Source organism: Cricetulus griseus, chromosome 2 (genome assembly GCF_003668045.3).
Source record: "Cricetulus griseus strain 17A/GY chromosome 2, alternate assembly CriGri-PICRH-1.0, whole genome shotgun sequence".
Classification (NCBI taxonomy): domain Eukaryota; kingdom Metazoa; phylum Chordata; class Mammalia; order Rodentia; family Cricetidae; genus Cricetulus; species Cricetulus griseus.
The window spans coordinates 204,833,149-204,857,926 of NC_048595.1; the positions used below are offsets into that span (position 1 = coordinate 204,833,149).

General features: G+C 47.7%; 1 protein-coding gene across 2 annotated transcripts in view; it reads left to right on the plus strand.

The window, feature by feature from the left end:
- Nucleotides 1-4,901: 4,901 nt before the first annotated feature.
- Gypc (glycophorin C (Gerbich blood group)) overlaps nt 4,902-24,778 on the plus strand; it is a 33,616-nt gene continuing 13,739 nt past the window's right edge. The window contains exon 1 of one of the 2 annotated variants that reach the window (XM_027400684.2): nt 4,902-5,217. In XM_027400684.2, coding sequence (XP_027256485.1) covers nt 5,178-5,217 — 40 coding nt within the window. In that variant the 5' untranslated portion in view covers nt 4,902-5,177. Of the gene's footprint in view, nt 5,218-13,076; nt 13,230-24,778 lie in introns of those variants that run through there. The other variant, XM_027400685.2, reaches the window with a different exon arrangement.

Consider the following 24,778-nt stretch of genomic DNA (forward strand, 5'->3'; position numbering starts at 1 on the left):
TGGTGAGGAAGGCACCGCAGCAGGAAGGTGCAGTGCTGGCCACATTGCATCCACGGCCAGAAACGGAGAAGAGGAATGAATGCTGTGCTCAGCTACCTTTTCCATTTATACATTGTACGATCCAGCCCAGGGGACCATACAGCCCATATTAGGGTGGATATTCCCACTTCAATTAGTATAAAGAAGACAATCTCTCTTTTCATTATCTCAGTCATTATCTCCAGTGCTGACTCTGTTCTTGTTCAAGGCAACTCCATATTATTCACCCTTTGTCCCCATGAGTACCCTGGGTCATCCATGAATAGCTATTGAATAAATGACGGGTTGGATAAGTGTATGGATAGATGAATGAATAGGTGAGTGGGAGGGCTGGTGGGAGGAAAAGAACGAAATTTTTCATAGCTAGTATAAACCTTTTCCTTATATGTACAAAGAATGCTGTCTATAGTTCACTGTTTTGTAAATATTTCTATATTCACATCCAGCTTGCTCCAGGATTCTAATCTAGGTTTCACATTTCAAGAGTACCAGTAGCAAGAAAAGTATGACTTTTATGTAGTCTAAGTACCATTTTCTCTTTTCAGAGCAGAAAGACCTTTTGTATTAACTGTTCCATGATTCAGAGAAAACAAGCACCAAGTGGCTCTAGGGATGAGTGTCTGAGCATCTGTCCACTGTAATATCCATCCTTACCCAAGAAGAAAATCCACTTCATAGTCATTAGTTTTTACTATTGCTGTGGACAATAAAATTATGATCTGTCTCGGAGTGTCATCTCCAGCAGGTTCTGACTGAGCTGTACATAAATCAGAAGAGTGTAGTAAGAGCCATCCAAACTCCAAAGTGATAGAGAAGCAGTGGCCACCTGAGTGTGCTCTGCACATGGGGGCGGCTGAAGCAGAAGGGCCAAGATCCCCCTCCACAAGAACATTCCAGGCCTCTGCTGGATGCATCACAGCCAGATCCTCTAACATTCCCCCAAGCACAGTAGATCTCAGGCAGGGCTGGCTGGCTAGCTGGCTGGCTGCAGAACTCATGCTGAGGGCAGGAAGAGCACATATTTGTTACATAATATAACAAACCACCATGGGGGTTCATCCAGCAGTGAACTCTCCATTAAGCCCGGCACTCACTGCTCCCCAGAACTCTGCCAAAATGCTCGGACTTGGTTTTTACCATCAATGAGTAACAACATTAAGCAAAAACAGACAATAGTAAGCTCCCACTTACTATCTACCATTTCCAAGCCACATTCTGTGTGATACATTCCAAAAAGGGAAAACTGTATGCAGAAGATAGAAAAACAAATGCAATATTGCCACATGAGTCCATTCCTGTCCTGGTTTCGTTTCTGTGCTGTGATTAAAACAACCTAACAAAAATCAACTAAAAATTGGATTACAGTTATCGTTCATCGTTGTAGGGAAGTCAAGGCAGAAATTCAAAGAAACTAGCCATATCACATCTGAGAGCAGAGAGAGGGTGAATGTATGCATGCTTGGTGCCAAGCTAGACTTCTCTACTCTTTATTCTCTGGTCCCCAAGTCAGAGAATGATGCTACCCGTGTTAATTAAGGAAATCAAGACAATCCCCTAAAGATGTGTGTACAAGGCCACCTGATCAACATAATTGCTCATTGAGACTTGCTTCCCAGTTGATTCTAGATTCTATCAAATTGACAATTAAACTAGCCACTACAATGCCAAAGTCCAGATTTCTCAGTCCATGTAGGATCCCATTTTGATTTCACCACGTACTTCATTAAGCTCATTGGCCATGCTACCTGACTTGTATCAATTTGTGCCAAGTTAAGACCACAGTGAGATGCTCCAACACCCAACACAGTCAGGAAATATAAAAGAACCAAAGTGCCAAATATTTGGAAGATAAAAATACTGAGAGCCCTGTGCACATCTAATGGCAATGGAAACTGATAGATTTTGGAAGACAATCTGATATTATGCAATAAATTCCAGTGGCCTTGGCTGTATCTATAGCAACATCTCTGGGTTGGAATTACACCAATGAACTCATTAATCAAAACAAGGCTGAAACTTAGGATTTCTGTCCAGCCAATCCACTACCTCCAAAAATAACAATAGTGGAAATCCCCTTCTGAAAGCCTCTCCCAGGGCTGAAGAGGTGGTTCAGTCAGTAAAGTGCTTGCCTTGCTGTGCAAACATGAGGGCCTGAGTTCAATACCCAGAACCAAGTGAAAGGTGGGTGCAGTGCCACAAGTTGGTGATTTAACACTGGAGAACCAGAGACAGGAGGATCGTTAGGGCTTATCAGCCAGTTAGTCTAATCAAATAAGCAACCTGGAGATTAGTCTAATCAAATAAGCAATCTCCAGGTTCAGTGAGATTCACTGAGAAACCCTGTCTCAAAAATGACTCAAGAAGACCTCAGGGTTGATCTCTGCTCTCCATTCATGTCTGCATTGTGCATGAACACACACGGAGGGAGGGAGGGAGGGAGGAGGGAGGGAGGGAGGGAGGGAAGGAAGGAAGGAAGGAAGGAAGGAAGGAAGGAAGGATGGAAGGAAGGAAGGGCTCTTCACCTCTTTCACAAGTTGGTCAGGTCTACACTCTTAACATCCTGTATATGGGTGGCAGCTGCTGTCACAGGTGCATTCAGGATTGCATCAGGCTTCTTCTGTGAGTCCTGGGATCCAAACTCATAAATTCAGTGTTTCAAACACTGAGAAATAGCTCCAGGTCCTTATACACCTTTCTGGTTATTTGCTTCTTACCTGTTTTCATTTTTTTTTCTTATAGAAAAACAATACAGACATCATCATGTTTTTCAAACATGTCTGCCTCACAACCATCCAGCCCATCTAGGTAGTGGCCTTTTGACTTCCTCCTAGGATTTGATCGGTCTTCTAGTTATCCAGCCTCTAGGACTGAATTAAAGCCATGCACCGCCTCCAGATGTGGCCACAGTGGCCTGTATTGTGGGGTTCTACCGCCCCCACCCCTACCATTCTCCAGCTTTACTGCATACTATTCTATAACACTCACTCTCTATGAAAGGCCAGCACTGTCTCTCTTTACATCTCCAATAATGCCTTTCTTCTCCTGTCCTAGTCAAGTCATCCCTTGGTCAGATATCAGATTTAAGTTCAGCGTCATCTCTACCTGCAGCTGCCACCCTCCTGGCCATCACTTGGAGAGTATTACTGTGTTGGGATCTAGCATTGCACATTACTGACGAGTTCTCATGTAGGATGGTTAGTGTTAATCATCAACTTGACAGAATACACAGTCCCCTGGAGATGGCCTTCTGAGTGTGCCTGCAGTAGAGTACCTAGGTTAGGTTAGTTTGAGGTGTGGAAGATCCACCCCGAATCTAGGTGGCACCATTCTGTGGGCAGAGGTCCTGAGCTGCATAAGAATGAGAACCTGAGTCTCCCACCAGCTTCATGGCTCCCTGCTTCCAGACTGCTGATCCACTTACCCAGGGGCTGCATGCTCCAGCCACCAAGGCTTTCCCAGGAATGGATTGTGTCTTTGAACTACGAGTCAGAATAAACCCTTCCCTCCTTAAGTTGTTCTTCTTGGGATGTTTATCACAGCAACAGGAACAGATGAATGCGGAATTAACACCAGTATGAAACTTAGTGCTTAATTCTGGCAGGAAGCTCCAAGGCTGCCACTGGTCATCTTGATTGAAACGTAAATGGCTACAGCAACAGCTCTGAGCACATTAAAAGCCTTAAACATACTTCTAACCCTGATGCCCTGATGTCACAGGTGCGATGACAAATTAAGGAAAAATGTGAGATGAAGGTACTTCAATTCACATGGTGCATGCATGTGTGGAGGTCAGAGGTCAACCTCAGCAGCTGTTCCTTAGGCACCATCTTCCTTGATTTTTAAGACAGGATGTCTTGGTAACCTGGAACTCACGGAGCAACCTAAGCTAGCTGGCCAGCCAACTTAAGGAATCTACCTGCCTCCACTTTGCCAGTGTACAGACTGTAAGTGTGTGCCACTGCGTATCTGGGCTCTTTTATTGTTTAATTGATTAGGCTAGGTCTGGGAATGCCTATGAGCCAAGTATTAACACCCTCACTCCCATTCTGCTTCCTGAGTATTGATACAATGTGACCTGTGGTCTCAAGCTCCTGTGCCTTTGGTGAAAGGATAGACTGTACCTTCAAACTACAAACCAGAATAAACCTTATTTTATCATAGCAACAAGAAAAGTAGCTAAGGCACTCGAACTGAACTTTGATGCTTGCAAAGTGTCACACCTGTCGGGTGACACAGAAAGAGTGGAAGTGGAGGACACTCTATGAAGTAAAGATACACTAAGCCAGAAAGAGAGAGTCAAATACAAGTATTATCTGTCTTGTAAAATCTAAAATGGCATCTCAAAGTAGAAAAGTCCAGTTGCAATTAGTAGTGATCAACGACAGGTGGGGAAATACAGCAAGATTGGGTAAGTGGTACTAAAACAGAGATTGGCTACATACACACACACACACACACACACACACACACACACACACAAACACACACACACCCACCCTGAGTAGGATGCCTCCAAAAGTAAAAGATTGGTAAAGTTAGGAATGCTATTGACACCATCAGTACACAACCTATGTATGCCCTGAAATATTGTGCCATACCCTGTAAATAATATACACAATTAATTTTAATTAAGAGACATCGTTTTATGAAGAAGAAATGTTTAGAATGGTTCTGGCTGCACAGCATCCAAGCCAGGCTTGAAACTCTTGCCTGCCCCTATTTGGACAGTGCCCAGCCAGGCCACTGGGTCTCACGTGGGACTTTTCCAGAGCTCACACAGGGGAGGGGGGTGCGGCGCGCGGCGGGAGGGGGAGCAACCACAAGCTTTCTATCTGATACTGACAGATGGAAACAAAAACATGGGGGGGACTGTGAGCCTTGAGCAGAAAGTTAGAGCGCAGAAGAAAACGTTCGGAAGTGGGCGGGTGTATGCTTAAAAAAAAAAAAAAATGGGTGGGAACCTCATGGCCAAGTTGTAGAAAAAAAAGTTGAAGTGTGCCTATCTTGGGGCGGAGCCCCTCCCTTCTGCTGGCAGCGCGCGGAGTGGGAGCCCCAGGTACAACCGACAGGCAGGGTCCAGGAGCTGGGGACCCCCTTCGCCACAGTGCGCCCACCGCGTGTTTCCCCGCCGCGTGGCGATGAGCAGCCCCAGGAGCACGCCGCCTCCCCCGCGCCACGGTGAGTACCGGGACTGTCCCGGGTCCCCGCCTGACCCGGGCCGCACTGTGGCGCACCGAGCGCGCGGGGTCCGAGTCCTGCAACAGCAGGCCGCCGGGCGCCTTGGCCCGATGGATGTCCCCCACCCAAAGAGGCCACCAGCCCCGCGGTGGCGCGCTGTTTCTTTGTGTGGGGCTTGAGAAGGGTCCGGGACCAGAGAGAGGGAGAGGCCGAGCCTTCAGCAACCAGGCACCCCCCCAACCCCTCACCCCACCCCAGGCAAGTCGCCGCAGGAACTGAGGCCAACTTCGGGAAAACTCCAAAATTCTCTAACAGTTCTTTCTGGCCCACTGGCCCTGGGACAGGAACAGACTTTGTGGGATCCGTTCTCCTTGACTCCTTGAGATTATGAAACAACAAACAAACAAAACCTACTGTCTTTTTAAACGCTTTAACTTCTTGGTGACTGGAGCAATGAGAGTCTCCGGATGTAGGAAACATTGATGGGCCTCTTGGCGCCCTGCTCTCCTCTGCTTTGGTCTACTTTGGGGCTTTTGCAATCCAAAGTGTTGTTTTTAGAAAGAACACAACTCTTTATCCACTTTACCCCTCACCTAACAGAGGAATTACTCAGAGCCTACATGGTGTTCTCTATCACTATAATAAGTCAATAAGAGACCTTTTTAATTTTAATTTAATTTAATTTAATTTTGAGACAGGGTTTTATGTAACCCAGGCTAGTTTGTGGATTGGACCAGGCCAAGATGACTTTAAACTTCTGATCCTCCTGCCTCCAAACTATGTTACCAGGCATGTGGTAACACAGAGTTTATGCCGTACTAAAGAGGAAACTCAGGTCTCCATGCATGCTAGTCAAGCATGCTACCTACTGAACTATACCCCTGGTCTGCCACCACTGTGTTAAGTCCTGTAAATGTAGGCAATTTCAGGGCCCCTGTCTTGTGTGGCTTGGATACTTAGTTACCATATATTGATGGTCTGTGATTTTGTGCCCAGCCACGCTGTCGTGTATGTTGCCTATATTGGGATCATCTCTGTAACATCTCTCAGCTCTGGTTTCAGCATCCATGAAGTGAGGAATCTTCATAGAATATTTCTCATTGGATTGTAAGAATGAGATGCATATAAATGCTTGAGAGTGCAGGCTGAGATATAACACGTGTTTACAAATGTCTAGCACCCCAAGATGAAATTTATCAGAGAGTGTGGACCGCCAGAATCATGTGCATTTATTTCAGTCTGTGACTGATTCGTGTTCTTGTGTGTGAATGCATGGACACGTGTGTTCAGTTGTAGACCTTGCTTGGCCAACAACTGCAAACAGCTCTCCTCCCGGGCTGATGGGGTTACAGCCCTTGCTCATATAGTTCTCCAGATTACTGTCCCCCATTGGATTCTGGCAGGGTCCCTGCTATGGGAGACCCCTGGGGCCCTATTTCTTGCTGCTAACTCAGACAGGATGTGTCTATATCCTGTCTCCATGACGAAGCTGTAGCTACTCAGTGCCTGAGGTCGGAGCAGAGAAAATTTGTCGGGTCAGCCTGGACCCAGCAGGGTTTAGTGTTTCTTCTAAGCTTGATTGTCACCGTTATTGGCAAGTTATGCATGGGCAGTCTGGTGCCTTGCCCTTGGCTGAAAAGGGGTCACTGCTTAGTGTAGAGATGCCAGGTTTGGCAGCTTTATATAGAATTTGCTGTCGCTGGCAGAGGCAGAGAGGGTGACCAGAAGTGCCAAATGAAATTACATCTCAACCCTTGTGCAATCTCTCTAGATGCTGAGGACATGGGGAGTCTCGTGGGGCTGGCACAGTAAGCAGCTAGCCTTTCCCAGGGTACCCTTGTTGGGCAAGTATTTTAGAGGCTTGCAAAACACTCTGGGAAGCAGAGGATTATGGGGTAAGGGGCATTCTATGTGGTTGGCGTGTGTGTGTGTGTGTGTGTGTGTGTGTGTGTGTGTGTGTGTGTGTGCTTGCGTGTGTGGTGGAAGTAAGTAACTGCTTCCACCGAGAGTGGGGAGAGGTTAAGAAATCAAGTGGGTTTATCTCTGGGTGGCAGGGGCCATCTTTGTACGTGGAATTTTACCTGTGTGTGATTGTAGGAGCTCGGGATAAAGTGTCCTACACCAAGGTTTAATCTATGAGACAAATACTTTGTGTGTTTAAAATATTCTTAAATTCTCAGAAACTGTCCTCCTGAAGGTTCTGCCAGGTGTGTGTGTGTATGAGTGTGTGTGTGTGTGTGTGTGTGTGTCTGAGTTTGTGTGTCTGAGTGTGTGTGTGTGTGTGTGTGAGTGTGTGTGTGTGTATGAGTGTGTGTGTGTATGAGTGTGTGTGTGTGTATGAGTGTGTGTGTGTATGAGTGTGTGTGTGTATGAGTGTGTGTGTGTGTATGAGTGTGTGTGTGTATGAGTGTGTGTGTGTATGAGTGTGTGTGTGAGTGTGTGTGTGTATGAGTGTGTGTGTGTGTGTGTGTGTATGAGTGTGTGTGTGCACCTATTTGTGCTTGTATCAATGCAAGCCCATGGGCAGCCTCACATGTCATTTCTCAGGTGCTTTCCACCTTCTGTTTCGGGCAGGGTGTGTCACTGTCCTAGAACTCACTGAGCAGGCTAGGCTGACTTGCCAGTGAGCTCCAGGATCTACTTATCTCTATTTCCCTGGCGCTGGGGTTACAGATATGTAGCACCACACCAGCGTTTTCACGTTGGTCCTGGTGATCAAGCTCAGGTTCTCCCTTGTGTAGCAAGTAGTTTATAGACTGAGCTCTCTCTCCAGTCCTGCACTAGTTTCTAATGTCAGTGACCATTCATAAGTATAGAAGATCACCTACAGGTTTGCTCACTCTCACCGTCTCAACTAAATTGATGGGTAGGAACTGTGGTCACTTGAGAGTATGCAAGAGAGTCTAAGCATGTTTTCTGACTGATAAGACATGCTATTACTTTTGGGGGAAGTGCTCACCAGAGCCTAGTCCGTCCATCTGTCTATCTGTCCTTGTGTGGTGTCAGACCTGGGCATTCACTGGCTTTGAGGGGAATCCCAGTATCTCAATGCCTCAGCTTTCTCTTCTGTTTGTGGGAATATCATCAACCAACTTCACGATAATCCACTTGGGGAACAGAAGTGACCTGGAGCCATGCCTAGCTGCAGTGGTTTAGGAACCAAGCCTGGCTTGCAGATGTGGGTCCCCTCAGCAGTCTCCCAGCAGCAGGTAGCAAGGCTATTATTTCTGGCTTTCGCTGATGTAACAATAGTATCAGTGCTTCCAGGCCAGGGCCTGATGTGGACCTTGCCCAGATCCCCCCAGCATGCTTGCAGTAATAGGTATTTGGCAGAAGAAACACTGGAGGATCAGGGAGGACCACCAGGTTCAGGCTTCCAACATGCTGAGTACTAAGCCACCCTGGTGACAGGGGCTGACAGACACAGACAGCCAAAGTCCACCTGAGTAGGTGTCATTGCACTAAAATGCCTGTTGCTACGCAGGGCAAGGTGTTCACCGTAAGAGCTGTATCTGATTAACAAGAACATAACCATGTGTGACAGCTGCCAGCCATTCCATAGCTCCTCAGCCAGGCTTGTGTTCCAACCATGATCCATGACCACTATCTCTCTCTTCCTGGGGTCAGACCTGCCCCACTCTGCCTGCAGCCTTCCCCCATGGCCCTTATGCATCTGCCCATGCCATCTGCCTTTCCAGCTTCACCCTTCCCAACAACCTATATCCAGCTCCTAGATGTCTGGGTACCCTCCCCTGAACACATCTGCTTGTCTATCGGGGACTTGTTTATGTAGTCTAACTCATTTAAAAAAAAAATTCCCCAGCCTTGGAAGTCATCCACCAAACAAACCTACAAAGAGGATTCTTTGCAGTCTCAGTGGGTCCTGCATCTGCCTCGTCTCAAGAATCTGACCTCCTGAGTGACTCTATGCCCACACTCTCCCCCCACTAGTCTCCTGCTTAGAGCCCAGCATAAAGAATTGTTAAGTGAGCCAGTCAGAAACAGGTGGTGATTACATGGGCCATGTTAAAGCTCAAAGGTGGCACCATTCCAGGCCAAAGGCCAGAAATGTCTTTGAGAAGTCACCCCTGTGGCTCTTAGGACAGAACTTGATGTATACTGAAAGGCCAGTAGATGAGACATTGACACCAGTAAAAAAGACACCAAGGGCATGGCATGCTAAGAACACAACAGCTAGATCCAACTCTTACCTCCTCCTCCCCCACCACCTCTCAGCTTGGCCTGGTGGTTCCTTTAGAGCCTTAGATCATCTGACCTTCTGGGGGAGTTCTGACCACTGCCCTCAGTTTTATAAATTTTAATTTTTGTACATTCTTCTAAAACAATGTTTTTTGTACAACCCTTTAGCCTGTGGTAGAAACAGACAATGGCCTCTTTCCCTCCTGCTGGCTAGAGCCCAGCTCCAGGCTCTGGATTCCATCTGGGGGTAGGTGGAGATTGGACAAGGCCTCACACCAGCTGCTAGAAAGCCCTGTGTGCAGCTGTTTCCCTGCCACAGGGAGCCCCTAAGCTTGGGAAAGGTCTTGCTGTCACTTTGACCTCTAACCTTGAGGTCTTACTCTTTCTCTTGCCTTGATACCCAATACCCTCACCTCTATCACCTCTCATTCATTTCTCTCCCTCTCCCCTCCCCCACCCTCCCTCCCTCTAATTCTCTCTCTCCCTCTCCCCCTCCCTCCCTCTGAGTGTATACTGCAGTGCAGATACATGCATACCATGGTGCTTATGTGGAGGTCAGAGGACAATATGGGGTGTTGGTCTTCACTTGACATCTTTTTTGAGACAGGATCTTTCTTGTTTTTCTCCAGTTCCTAAGACACACTAGCTGGCCCAAGAGCTTCCAGGAATGCTCCTGTCTCTGCCTCCATCTCCCTATAGCCTCGGAGTTGCAGGTGCCTATACTACTACTTCTAACGTTTATGGCTTTGACATGGGTTTTGGGGGTCATGGGGGACACACTGGAGCCATCTTCCTAGCCCTCTTGACACCGTTTGCTGGCACTTTTGTGTAGTCCTCTCTTTGCTTATATCCCTCTGCATTAAATCACACAGTCCTTCTCTTATGCTGCTGAGACCTTTCCAGGGCTAAGAGAAGGAACTTCTATTTCAGGTCACTCCTATGATGCACATGGCCGCAGTACTGCCTGGGTATCCACTTCCACCCTGGCACACACTCATGTAGCAGGCTGCCTGTCTCTACTCTGCATCTTGGTGGTGCTGATAGGCTTCTTCCACAGAGAGCTGTCACCTAAACTCCACATGCCTTCCTCCTTCATGTGCAGTGCATGTTCCCAAGGACCCTCTCTTCCAGCTGACCTGAAACCCCGCCCACTCTTCCAGCTGACCTGTAACCCCACCACTCTTCCAGCTGATCTGTAACCCCACCACTCTTCCAGCTGACCTGTAACCCCACCACTCTTCCAGCTGACCTGTAACCCCACCACTCTTCCAGCTGACCTGTAACCCCACCACTCTTCCAGCTGACCTGAAACCCCGCCCACTCTTCCAGCTGACCGGTAACCCCAGCTTCACCTGGAACTCCAGACTGGAAAATCATCACATGTCAACAGTAGGAAAGGGGCACTCGAGTCTGTCACATGGGAGGAAAGGGTGGCTTCCCACATCAAACCTGGTAGAGCAGTCGTGCCTATCTGTTATTTGTGCTGGGCCCACTGAGTGTGCACTGAGCTGCAGAGTTTAGGCAGAGTTTAGTTGCTGGGGATCCTCCCTCATAGAGAGGCTTGCAATACTTCACAGGGCTAGAGGCCTCAACTTTAGACTCTTCTTCAGCAACTGAGGTCCACATGTGTGAGGGGGTGAAAGTTTGTGTAGGTGTGGGGGGCGGGGGGGGTAAAGAACAACCTCAAGTGTCATTCCTTGGGTGCCATCCACCTTGTCCATCCCTACCTTGGGAGCTGTTAGCTTTATATATCATCCATTTATTTATTTGTTTGTTTGGTGTGGGGGGGGGGTTAGAAGACAGTTTGGGGGAATCAGTTCTCTCCTTCTACTATGTGAGGCATATGAGGTTCCAGGTTCAAACTCAGGCCATCAGGCTTGGCAGCAATGGTTTACCCACTGAGCCATTTAGCTGGGCTCCACCTTGCTTGTTGAGATACAGCGTCACATTGCCCTAGAGCCAATGAGTCTAGGCTCTCTGACTAGGGAGCCCTGGGAATCCTCTTAACTCTCCTTCCTTACTGCTGGAATCACAAGAACCTGCCACCATGCCCTATTTTTCTTTTCTTTACATGGGTTGAGACAGTGAAACTGAGGTCCTCATGCATGAGCCAAGCTCTTTGCCTACTGGGCCATCTCCCAAGCCCTCTTCAGTCATTTTTAAAACACCCTGTATCCCAAATAGATTTTATCAATGTGCTAGTGATGAAGAGGTTGGCAGTAGTTGTGAGTGGTATTTGTAATCTGGACCTGTTATGAACCATCAATGACCTTGGGCAAGTTACAGGGCCTCTTTAGGTAACCCTGGCAGTACCACAAGGACCTGAATGTAGAGAGCATTGTATTTATTCTTGTTCTACTATTGCTGTTTTCTTCCTGTATTAACAAGGGGTCCACACTGTCATGTTGCATGGAGTCCTAGCATTTTGTAACTAATCTTGATCCAATTAAGGGGATGATGATGCTATCTATATAAAGGGAACATTCTGAGTACCAAGTGTCTCGACAGGTAAAACAGTTCCTAGGAATGGTCCCTAGGAAGTGTGATAAACCAATCAGTTAAAACTCTTGTCCTGGAAGCACAAAGACATAAGTTTGATTCCCCAGAACTCATGTCAAAAAATAGAAGAAAAGGTAACACATGGTGGCTCACATTAGGGAGGCAGAGATGGTGTACTTCTCCTGGGGCTCACTAGCCAGCTAGACTAGCCTCCTGAATAGGTCTAGATCAATGAGAAGCCTGTCTCAAAAGACAAAGTAGATGGCACCTGCCGACAGTACTTGCAGCTAATTTGCGGCTTCCATGTAATGTGTGCACATGTGGACTCACAGAATGGTGCCAGGTACAAGTTCATGACTGCTCTAGAATTTCAGGTGTCTCCTAGCCTATGCACAGCGAAGGCTCTTTCCTGTGCCTGCCCTGGAGACCTCTGCCCTTCAGTGTCTTCTCAAGCAGCATTTCTCTGTCCTGTCCGTTGCCTCTGAGCAGACCACAGCCACGGCCCAGACTCTGGCTTCTCTCTCTCTGGAGGCAGGCCTCTTCCTCTCCCTACTGCCTCTTCCTCTCCCTCCCTCCTCCCTGTCCCCCTCCTCTTCTTCCTTCTTCTCCCTTTCTTCCTCTCCCTCCTTTTAGGAATGAACACTCTTCCTCTTCTTGAGGAGTGACTCTTCCTCTCTCCCTTCCTTCTCCTCTTCCTGAAGACTGACACCTCCTCTACCCCTTTCCCTCCTTCCCTTTCCTCTCCCTCCCCTCCTCTTGTTGTCCACACATCAGGCTCAGAGGGGGGTCCTGTGACTCCTCACAGGTCCTTGCTTTATTGAATCCTGCCCTGGAGCTGATAGGTCCTCTAAATGGCTCTCTTTCCATTTTTGCCAGCTGTGACTAAAATCCATGCAAGTTCTTTGTTTTCCCCTTCAGTTTCACAATCTCTTTTAGTTTTCTTTTTTCATCAGCTCTGTACCTCTCTTGACCCTTCCTCCTCCTCTAACTGTGACTGGCTCCGTGACTCAGAGCAGAGGCGATACTGCCTGTGTGCAGTGTAAGTTATCTCATGTCACCCCCAGCAGCCTCGGGGGAGGGATTTTATCTCCCTTTTGCGTGTGATGGCACGCTGAAACCAGCGAGGTGACAGGGGACTTTACAGGCAGCCCTGCCTGTCCCCTCCTTCTCTTTTTCTGTCTCCTCACCCACTACACTGAGAGTGTGTAGGAGGGCTTCAGCCAGCTCCACCCACCCCCAGGACACCGGAATTAAAATTTACAGTACTGCTAGAGGATCACAAAAATCAGAAGGAAGAAAATGATGCATTAAAGGTAAAGAGTGTGCTTATCTTTACAGTCATAAAATATATGTAATATTTGTCAGAAAGAAAGTATCCCTAAGATCAGAGAATTGGGGCCCAATAGTAGGCACCCTGTGGCCCAGAAGCTGGGCTGCCATCCCATACCTAGATACCTGCCTGCCTGCCTGCTGTATGTACACCTACCTCTGAACCTTTGTTTCTATTCTCTTTCTCTTTGGGCTTCTTTGTAGAGATTTTGCTTGTTGCTATTGAATGGAGAGGGAGCATGTTACAGCACACATATGGAGGTCAGAGGACAACTCTCAGGAGTCGGTTCTGCCCAGTCACTGCATTGAGGCATGGGCCCATTTTGTGACCTAGACTGCTGGTCCACAAGCCTCCTGGGCAGCTGTCCCTCTGCCTCCTGTTTCACTGAAAGAGTGCTGCGATATCAGTTGTGAGCCACCACATCTTTTGGTGGATTCCAGTGATTTAAACTTTCCTCATCAGGCTAGTGCTACAGGCTCTTTTACCCACAGAGCCATCTCTCCAGCCCTTCCACTAGCTTCTTAAACCACGAAATTGGGTTACTCTCTCTTTAAAAGTTTGAGAATTGTGGTTCATTGTTTCAGAAGCAATGGTGTTCGCTGAAGAATTGTAGGTCAATGGATGGAAAATAGTGTGTAAGAGAACTCTTTTTAGGGAACTCAGTGGCCTGAAAATACTTAGGAGACATACAGCTGACAACTGAAGGGGGTTGAGAAGTAGATGGGCGGAAAGGACTAGCAGAGAGTCCTGATGGACAGTTTAGAGCAGTGGTTCCTCATACTGTGGAGACCACACCAATTATTTCATTGCTACTTCAAAATGTTAATTTTGCTACAGTTATGAATCATAATCTGATATGCAAGGTATCTGATGTGTGACACCAAAGGGTTTGGTCCCATGGGCAGAGAACAGCTGGTCTAGAGGTTGCACTGGTCACTTGCATTTGGTGTGTGGTCTAGTGTGTTGGTTACTTTTCCTGGGGCTGTGACTCTACCTGACAAGAAGCCACCTAAGGGATGAAGGATTTATTCTTGGCTCACAGTTCAAGGTGAATTAGTCCATCATGACTGGGAGGGCATGGAGGCAGGAGGAGACTAGTCACACTGTTACTGTAGTCAGGAAGCAGGGCACAAACAGTAAGTGGGGCGGGGCAGTCCCTTAGTGGGACTTAGCCTATAAACCTGAGGCAGTCTTTCAAGGGTCCAAACCTTCTAAAACAGTGCCACCAACAAGGGATCAAGAATTTTCAAACACATAAGTCAATGGAGGACATTCACATTTTAATCACCACAGTCAGAGATGGGCAAAGCCCAATGCCAGGACCTTGGCCCAGGCACACAAGGGAAGGCAGTGAGTGACACATAGCAAGGGCCCACACCTTCCACCTCAAGGATACCCATGCAGTCCTTCATCCAACCACCATGCGGTCTGTGTAGATGTTAATTCCAGATTATGATGGCGGCAGCTGGGGTTCCAAAAGGCCATAGCCCCCAAGCACCGCTTGTGTCATCAACACTCCAGCCTTGACACCAGATACGTCCCCTCTTCCCCAGAACTTGGTCAGCTGCCATGCTGGACCTTCTGCTTGACTCCAGTAAGACCCAAGGCCATTCCCACATCCCCAGAAGGAACAGCCTTTATTTCCTCATCTTTTCTGTTCTTTGGGTGAGTTGTGGTGTATGTGTGTTTGTGTATTCATGGGTGGGGGCACGTATGTGTGTGTATGCATGCTCACATAGTGGCCAGCGGTCAGGGTCAGTGTTATCTGTTTTCCTCAATCACTTTCCACTTTGTTTTTTGAGATATTGGTTCTCATGTCACAACTCAATGTTGTGGCTAGACTAGCTTGCCGCAATCCCTGGAGAGCCCTATCTGCTGCATCCAGTGCTGGGATTATAGATGTGCACTGCTACAACTGGCTTTTTATGTGGACTCTAGGGATCGACCCCAGGACCCCACGTTTGCAAGGCAAACACTTTCCTGACACAGCTGTCTCCTGAGCCCTTTTATGACACTGGTATCCTGTGCATGTTAGGCACATTCTTAACCACAGCCTTCTTTTTTCCTTTTGTAAATTTTAAGACAAGGTTTCAACAAGTCACCCAGCAGGACTTGAACTTGTAACACTTCTATTTCAACCTGCCAAGAAGCCTATGCTACCAGACACAGTACCAAGAACAAAACAACAAAAAACAAACAAAAAGCCTTCCTTCGACCTACCCCAGGTGCTTCTGTTCCCCCAGCCACCTCGGCTTGCCCAGCGCTGACCAGCAGCTGTCAATGCTGTCTGCAGAGAGATATACAGCGGCCATTTGTAGCTGTTCAGGTCCCGTCAGTGAGTCCACCCCTTGTCCCCCAAGGGGGAAACAGTGGACAGCTGCCTGCTAGGGTTACTGTCTAAAGAGACTAATGTCCTCTACTAGTTCCTGGAATACCTCCACCCCAGAGCCACTATGTGTGATGCTGTGTGTATATGTGTAAGTGTGAATGAAAGCACGCTGTGGCACAGGTGTGTAAGTCAGAGGACAGCCTCGGGTGCCAGTATTCACCTTCCACCCTGTTAGAGTTAAAGTCCCTTATTTTTCTTCACAGTGAATGCCAGGCTAGCTGGCCTCCAAGTTTCCAAGGCCTCTTCTGTCTCTGTCTTCTCTCCCATTGTAGGAATGCTGTGACTACAGACATGCTACCACACCCAATTTTAGGTGCATGCCAGGGAATTCAAACTCAGGTCCTCACACTTCTTACTGAGCCATTCCCCAAGGTTGTGAACAGTGGCTATAGTCCAGTGGGTGCTGTCTGTGTGATGACTGTAGGAGGCACAGGGCACTTGGCTACTATTGCCTGGAGCCTGTTTAGGAAGTCAAGCTCTGAAACCACGGAGAACCAAGGAGGTCTGTATCACATAGGAACACCTGGCACAGCCTCCCCTAGTTCAGGCACATCTAACAGAGTTGCAGATCTGGCAAAGTGTCCCTGCAATTTCAAAAGAAATGACTTCCCACCTGAGGTCCCCACCCAAAGCCACATGTACAAAAATGATGGTCTTACCTCAAATCTCCACTGCAATTGTTTTTACTTTTAGTTATCTTTTCAGCACCAACAGTAGCAATCCTAAAATAGTCCCAGCTGAAGTAGAGAAGTACAAAAGACAGAATCTCCATGAGTCAGCTGAGTAGGAAGTGAGAGTTCTGGGAACCACACCTCCTTGGGACCCTTGTGATGGCTCAATCTTGAGAGAAGTATGAAACTTGTATCCCAGTGCCTCTCCGAGCCAGGACAGATAACCACTGTTTGCTTTGCTCTCTGTGAAGATACCATGTGCTGGGATCTCAACGGAGCCTTCTAGAGGGTTGAATTCTGCCATGTGAACTTGTAAGACATTCTCATCATGGTTCATAGCCCATCTTTCACCAGACCCCAGTGTGTCATTCTGCCAATGAATCCCATGAAGAAAATTGTTTGTTTGTTTGTTTTGATTTTTCGAGACAAGGTTTCTCTGTGAAGCCCTGGCTGTCCTGACCTGGCTCTGTAGACCAGGCTGTCCTTGAACTCACAGATCCGATTGACCATGCCTCCCCAGTGCTAAGATTAAAGGTGTGCACCACCACTACCCAGCTTTTGAAGAAAATTCTTAGCCTCACTTCAGCATTCCCAGATTGATACCATGAAGAAAATTTGGAAAGCATGAGACTGGGGAGATTGCTCAGTGGTTAAGAGGGCTCGCAGTTCATTCATGAGGATTTGAGTTCAGATCCTAGAACCCATATCAGGTAGCCCTTAACAGCCTGTAACTGCAGCTCCAGGATATGATGCCCTCTTCTGACCTCTGTACGTTCCTACACACACATGGGCACATGCACGTATTCAGATGTGTACACACACACACACACACACACACACACACACACACACACACAAATAAAATAAAATACATAGAATTTTTAAAAGTTAAAGAAAACCTGGAGAGTTGAAAGTGAAACTGGATAAAGAATTCTGGGATGGAAACCATGTATCCACAAATGTTGGTGAACTAGTTCCTGCATCCCTACCTCATAATATATACAGTGGGCTACCCTGTCATGGTTCTCCAGACTGAGAAGTGAAGATAACTAATATCCCTGCCCACAGAGCAGCAGGTACATATCATAACTGGGATACTGAGCTCGCAGTTCTGTTGAAGGGGCATTTTGTCACAGATTCAGCTTTGGGATCAAATTGCTCTGTTTCTTGCTAGTGGTTGGGTTAATACCTAATATTATATAATATAGTATATATAATATAATACATATCCGAGAACCTGGATATTTGAAGAGTAGCTCTATGCAGTAGACTCACTCTGGTCTCAACTTCAGCTAATACTAAGTTATATTGAACTTTTCTTTATACAATGTAGTCTTACCTAATGGAATCAGAACTCGGTGTGTGTGGGCTGGGGAGATAAAACACCAGGTAAAGCATTTGGACCTGACTTTAATCCTTAGAAAAGCATGACATGGTGGCACACATTTGTAATCCCTGTGCTGGGGAGGCAGAGACTCCACAGGGTTTGCTGGCATTCTAGCCTCACATGGTTGGGAAGAGAGTCCCGGGCCAGGGAGAGACCTAGTCTTGAATAACAAGATGAATGGCACCTGACGAACAACATCTAAGGTTCACCTCTGGCCTGAACACATGTACACACACACACACACACACACAAATCCACTTGTGTTTGAGGAAGCAAGCTCTTGGTGTTTCTGTTAATTGATGTCATAATTTGGAGAATCACTTAAGTCAGGATGAGTTGGAGGGATGCCAGACAGCAAAGGAGGGACTGGTGTGCCAAGTCCTTGCAGTGTGCAGAAGCAGCCTGGCCTCCAGAAGCAGTGAGGCAATGACCATCTTCCTATGCAGTGGGTGGGTGGCACCCTATCAATGAGCACAGCACCCCTCTGAACTCAGTCAGCATAAGTCCCTGGCTGTCTCTGAACCCCCCCCCATAACACCAGCCCTCATGTGTGCAGGAAATGAGTCTTAGAAAAGGAGTTTTCATTCACAAGATTGAAAGAAAGTTCCTTCGCATAAGCTAAGTGTTTGTGTCAGGCTTTGGTATTTACCCCTGGGCCATTTCCTACTTAAGAATCCCAGATCCTTTAGAGCTGGCTTGAAACAGTCCATTTTTAAGCATCTGAGTGAAATGATGCTTGTTGCCCACAGAGAAAACTTACAATGATGAAGGAAGTGAAACACATCTTTGAGGACTCCACAAGAAAGGTGGGTGTGGCCAGTGGTGTTCGTAAACATGCAGATGCCCCAGGAGCCCGTGTTTGCAGCTCATGAGCACCCCAGAGCCTTCATATCAGAATGTATTATTCCGTGGAGACAGCTAACCTCCTTCATTCCCTCTGTATCCAGGATGGTGCTACCCTCCCCCATCCCTGTGCCTTTTCCCTTCTGCATAATGCAGGCTACCTAGTGTTTGAGTTTCCCAGTATTCTCTTGTGTTTACCCCGAATCTCACCTTAAGAACACTGGGGCCACAAGTGTGCATTGCTCTGCCTAGCTTTATATGGTTCTGGTGATCCCAACTCAGGTCACCTGGTGTGCATGGCAAGTGCTTTATCCACGGAGCACCAGCTGCCAGCCTGGGTGGTGCCTCTTGATAAATAACTGTCCCTGATGAAAACATCCCTGGCCACATCTCACCCACAAGGTCACTAGGGCTGTGAGATCAGAGCAGTGTCTCTCTGGGCTGAAGCAAGTCTGGTTTCTTCCACCCTGCCTTTTGCTCTGGGAAGCCCTGATGATACCTGAAGATGGCTCCTCTAAGAACTCTCTACGTTTGGAGACTACCCCTGGACAGACAGATTCTTTGCCCTGCCATACATGGTAGCCCCTTCTGAGGCAACAGTCCCACTTGGGATCCCAGGCTGTAGCACCTCAGACTTTGAGTAAGACAGAGCTGGGTTAAAGATACAGAGTGAGCACCGTTCTGAAGGCATAGGTGAGAGGCCAGGCCTACTACGTGGTGCACACTCAATGGATGTTACAATGACAGGCAAAACACAAGGAGATGTGGGCCTGAAACCCAGAAATCTGAAAACTGGATCAGAGCCCACATCCAGCTACTGCCTTGTTTCTTTTGTTTGTGTTTTTAATGTATGTGTGTGGATAGGTTTGTGTGTATGTTCCTTATGAGGTTGTGTGTGTGCACACCCTTGTATAAACCAGAGAAGTCTTGGGGTTCATCCTTGGCAATACTGTGCACTTCCTTTGAAACAAGGTATCTCCTTGATCTGACATTCACCAGTTAGGAAGCTGGCTGGCCAGAGACCCCCAGCAATCTGCCCACTCCTCTTCCTGGCTCTGGGAATACAAGCATGTGCTACCTACCATTTGTGCTACCATTGGGTTCTAGGATTAAACTCAGGTCCTTGTTTATGCAAGGTAAGCCTTTAGCCCCTGACATCCTCCTAGCCATGCTGCCTGGTCTTGTAAAGTATTATCAGAACACAGCCACACTGCTTCACTGTGATGGCTGAGTTGAACCCCTGCCCACACACTGACCTTGCCTAAACTGTTCATTTTCTGGCTCTATAGAAAGAAAAAAATCTGTGAGCTCCTTACTTAAACCAACAGAGGGCCTAAAACTTCCAAGTCAAGATGCAGGCTAGACCATTACAGCTCTCCATGGAGATCAGCTTCAGGGATGGGTAACAAGGAGGCCAGCTTCAGAGATGGGTATCTGTAGAAGGGAGCTCTGCAGCTGAGAATGGGCTGCAAACAGCAGCATAAGGCTATCCAGGCCATGTCCATTTAACTGGTCCCTAAAAACACACTGATACCTTTCCCTCATCTGCACTGACCAGGCTGCCAGCCAAGGGCCACCTTCTTATATTTACTCCTGGTCATCCTGTCAGCTCCTCTGCCAAAACAGGCACTGCCACTGTCCTTCAGAGAACCCTCACCTCCTCTGAGTAGGTTCAGGAGGAATTGAGGAGCAGGTATACTGCCAATCAGACAGGCTTCCCTTGACCCTAAAGCTGGAGCTCCGCCATCCCTCTCCCATGTTCACAAAATGGTACCTGTCACCCCAGTGTGGGCAAACTTTCCACATAGGAGGTGCCAGACCAGGCTTACTTTGTGTTTCCTACTGAAAGGTATGCCCACTCAGAAAGCAGTCCTCAGACTTGGAAGTGGACACTCTGAGGTTACGTGTGCCTATATCTGCTGGTTATAAAGTGATGGCTCCCAAGCATGGGCAGAATTCTTCCTGACCATGAGCTGGGCTTGTCTTGCCAGTTGTGCCTTGGGACACAGTGTGTCATCACTGATGTGACAAGTGCCATATGGAGTTTCTCCATGAGGTCCATGCATGGAGACAGGAGAGCAGTCTGAAATGGGACTAGCAAGGGTGAGGTAAGGTGGAGTGATGCTCTGGGGCTGAGGAAGCAGTGGGGACAGCCCATTTGAGGTGAGGAAGTCACTGATGGTCTGTGCATGTGTCATGGAATTTCATCTACAGGTACCACCCTGACCCACACATTAGATGTGAGGGTGTGTGTACACTTGTATGCAGGTGTGTGCACTTGTGCATGCCTGTAGGCTAGGAACATGACACCTGTTCTACCACTCGCTGCCTTAACTCCTTCGAGGCAGGGTCTCTCACTAAGCCTGGAGTTACACTAGCAGACAGCAGTGTAACTGAGAGTACCGGTACAGAAGCAGCCACACTTGGCTCTTAACATGGATCCTATGGTCCAATCTCAGGTCTTTATTCTTGCACTGACCCATCTCCCCAGCTCCCAGGATAGATGGTTTTTAAAGTCACATAGAGCTGATGAGGTGAGTCGGTTGGTAAAGGCACATACCATACAGTGAAGCCTGATAAACCGAGTTCAATCCTTGGGACCCACATAGTAGAAGAGGACGAACTTCCACAGATTTTCCTCTGACCTTCTCATGCGTTCTATAGCATGTGCATACCTACACACACACACACACACACACACACACACACACTAAATAGATATCAAATAGATAGACAGACAGACAGACAGACAGACAGACAGACAGAAATATCAAAATTTTAGAGTCACCTACAAGCAGTCCCTGGAGTCATGGGTTAAGTGCAGAGGGATGGCTCAGTAATAAAGAACAGGTAATCTATTCAGGTTTGCCCTCAGTTTCCCCTCTTGCCTCTTCTACCACACCAGTCAGCCTGTAGCCCAAAAGTCATATATGGAGCACCAGCTATGTGCCAGGCCCCAGAGATGTGACAATGAGCAAACCAGTAGTGATCCTCAAGAAGAGGGACAGACACACAGTGGAAGGCTCAGTCCATCACATAGTGCTAAGGGTTAGAGAGAACAAGGGATGCTGTGTGTGTGTGTGTGTGTGTGTGTGTGTGTGTGTGTGTGTGTGTGTGTAGTTCATGGGTAGCCTCCCTTGTCATCCTTCAGGCATCATCCATCCACCTTAGGTTTTGGTTTGGTTGGGTAGGATAGGGTTTCTCACCAGCCTGGATCTCACCAAGCCTGACCAGAGATCCCTAGGGATCTGCTTGTTTCCTCCCTGGGCACTAAGATTACAGGAACACCACTGTACTTTTCCAACTCAGGTCCTCATGCTTGGAAGGCACTCTACCAACTGAGCCATCTTCCCACCCAAGAGGGTTCCTGCCATTTTACAGAGTATGGACAGAGGCTATACCACCACAGGAGGTGATATTTGAGAAAGATCTGAAGGAAGCAAAAGAGCCAAGCACTCGTTCTCCAACAGATATAGCTGGACACACTGCTATAGCATAGGCACAGGGCAAAGAGGCAACTGATGGAAGACTAAATCTCACTAAACCTGTGAGCCAGCTAAACCTTTTCCTCTTCAGGAATTTGTGATAGGGATGAAAGGCTGGTGCCTACAGGTACTCATAAATTTGGTACCACACTGGAGAAGCGGAGAGTAACTATGGCAGGGCCACAGTTATGGCAGTAGTGAATGGCAGACCTATGACAGGAATTCATGTGTTTACCACAAAGTGCCTCACCCACAGGTTGACCACAGTCTGTGCTCTTTCCCTTGGGTCACAGTGGACTTTAGGTGATCTTGCATAAAGTGACAAATGACTTCATGGCAAGTACCATATATGTATTCCCCACTATGCATATTTGTACACACACACACACACACACACACACACACACACACACACACTGTTAAGGAGACCCAACTGGTTCCACTTTGCAGGTCTTGACCACTTGGATATTGTGTCCAGCCTCTGCTGTGCTTCAGATCCCAAGCATCTCTGAACCCCAGTTACTTCTTGAGCAGGGATGCAGGTGGCATCTTGTCACTCCGTCATGAAGGGTCTGGAGTGATCTGTATCTGAGTGAAAAGTGAGGTGGATCATGCATGCCAGCCAGGTGCAGAGGATAGCTGAAGGGACAGACAGCTAGCTACCATGGCTGTGTGTGAGGGGGAGGGTTTTATATTTCCATGTAGGGCCCTTTTTCCTCCTCTTTACACTGATGGAAGTGGCCCCTCCACCCAGGTCTGCCTCTGATAAGCCTGAAACAGTAGCTGAGCCTCTTATCAGTCAGCTGCAGGGGGATGCAGGGACTCTGCACTGTACAGTTGGTGCTGATAAAGTGGGCCCAGGCCAGACACTCAGCAGCTGCTGTCTTGGACCTGTCCCTAGAGCCACAGTTCTCAGAAATAGGAGACTGAGACCCAGGAAATCTCGTTCATTTCCTGCTCAGCACAGCAGGCTGAACTACTGATGGCCTACTTAGGAACATATAAAGACTTGGCCGCTCGGAGCCTTGGGGAGCAGAGCTACTGAGGGGTCCACAGGTGCCAGCATGGCATTATAGATGGGGATCCAATGGGATCGTGGGGTTGTTTGTGAAGTGAGAACTGTTCATAATTCCCTGTGAAGCTAGCACTGTCATCCCTATTTTAATGCTGAGACATTAGATTCCTATAGAAATGTCAAGGTATTTCACCTAAGGTATGGTCAGATTAGGTGCCATGTTGGGTGACCCCCAGGCTGCCTTCCCCAATAAAGGGCCAACTAGAATTTTCACTGGCCCTTCATACACACAGACACACACACACACACACACACACACACACACACACACACACACACACCCTGCTTGACAACATCATATTCTACCTTCAAATTCCAACCTTCTCTGACTTAGCACATCTAGGGGTTTCAGATGAATATCTGTGGGTCCAGCAGACAGTATTTGGGATGCACTTAGACTAAAACAGTCTTGTTGTTTATATAAAATTAAGCTTCTCGGGGATCTTGAAGCTTTAGCCAATAATCCTAATAGGATAGGACCTAGACAAAGGTGTTTTATTTTCTTTTTGTTGTGGTGGTGCCAGGGATTGAACTCAGAGCCTTGCACATGCCAAACACATGCTCTGCCACTAAGCTACATACACATCCCAGCACAGTTGTTTTTGAAAGAATCCTGGGTGACATGTGTGGAGCCAGAGTTGAGAGCCAGGAGTAAAGAGGCCTCTCTGAGTGTGTCTTATAAAGGAAAACATGTAATTGGGCTGGCTTACAGTTCAGAGGTTTAGTTCATTATTGTCATGGTGGGAAGCATGTGACATGCAGGTAGACATGGTACTGGAGAGGTAGCTGAGGCTTCTACATCTGGATCAGCAGGCAGCAGGAAGAGAGAGAGAGAGAGAGAGGGAGAGGGAGAGGGAGAGAGAGAGGGAGAGGGAGAGGGAGAGGGAGAGGGAGAGGGAGAGGGAGAGGGAGAGGGGAGAGGGAGAGGGGGAGAGGGAGAGGGAGAGGGAGGGAGAGGGAGAGGGAGAGGGAGAGAGAGACTGGTCCTGGCTCGAGCATTTGAAACCTCAAAGGCCACCCCCAGTGACACACTTCCTCCAACAAGACCACACCTCAAAACAGTGCCACTCCATTCAAATATGAGTTTATGGAGGCTATTCTTATTCAAACCACCATGCCCTTTTCCTAGAACCTCTCTCCTACAGCATCTACTCACTGTGGAAATGTCCATACTTTAAAAGAATACAAGAATGTGAAATCTGTCCTGTTTTAGATCATCTCCTAGCAGGTATCTTTAATCTTGATTGAACAATGAACCCAATTCTGTAGCTGCCTAGTGGTTTTCTTGGTAACTTATTTTATTCTGTTATTCAGTTTGATTAAACAAAGTCTCCTTAGAGCTGCTTTTGAGGAGTGAGATCCCTGGTAAGTGGTGAGAGGTTAGTCACTGCAGCAGGAACTTTATCAATCTGCTTTTTACTGGGGGCCGGATTGTTTGTTTGTTGTTTTTTTGTTTGTTTGTTTGGTTGGTTGGTTGGTTGGCTTTCGAGACAGGGTTTCTCTGTGTAGCTTTGTAGCCTATCCTGGCACTCGCTCTGGAGACCAGGCTGGCCTCGAACTCACAGAGATCTACCTGCCTCTGCCTCCCAAGTGCTGGGATTAAAGGCGTGTGCCACCAACGCCCGGCTGGGTCCGGATTTCAAACACACCTGCTCTAAATTCCTCAAATGAAAGTGGCTCTA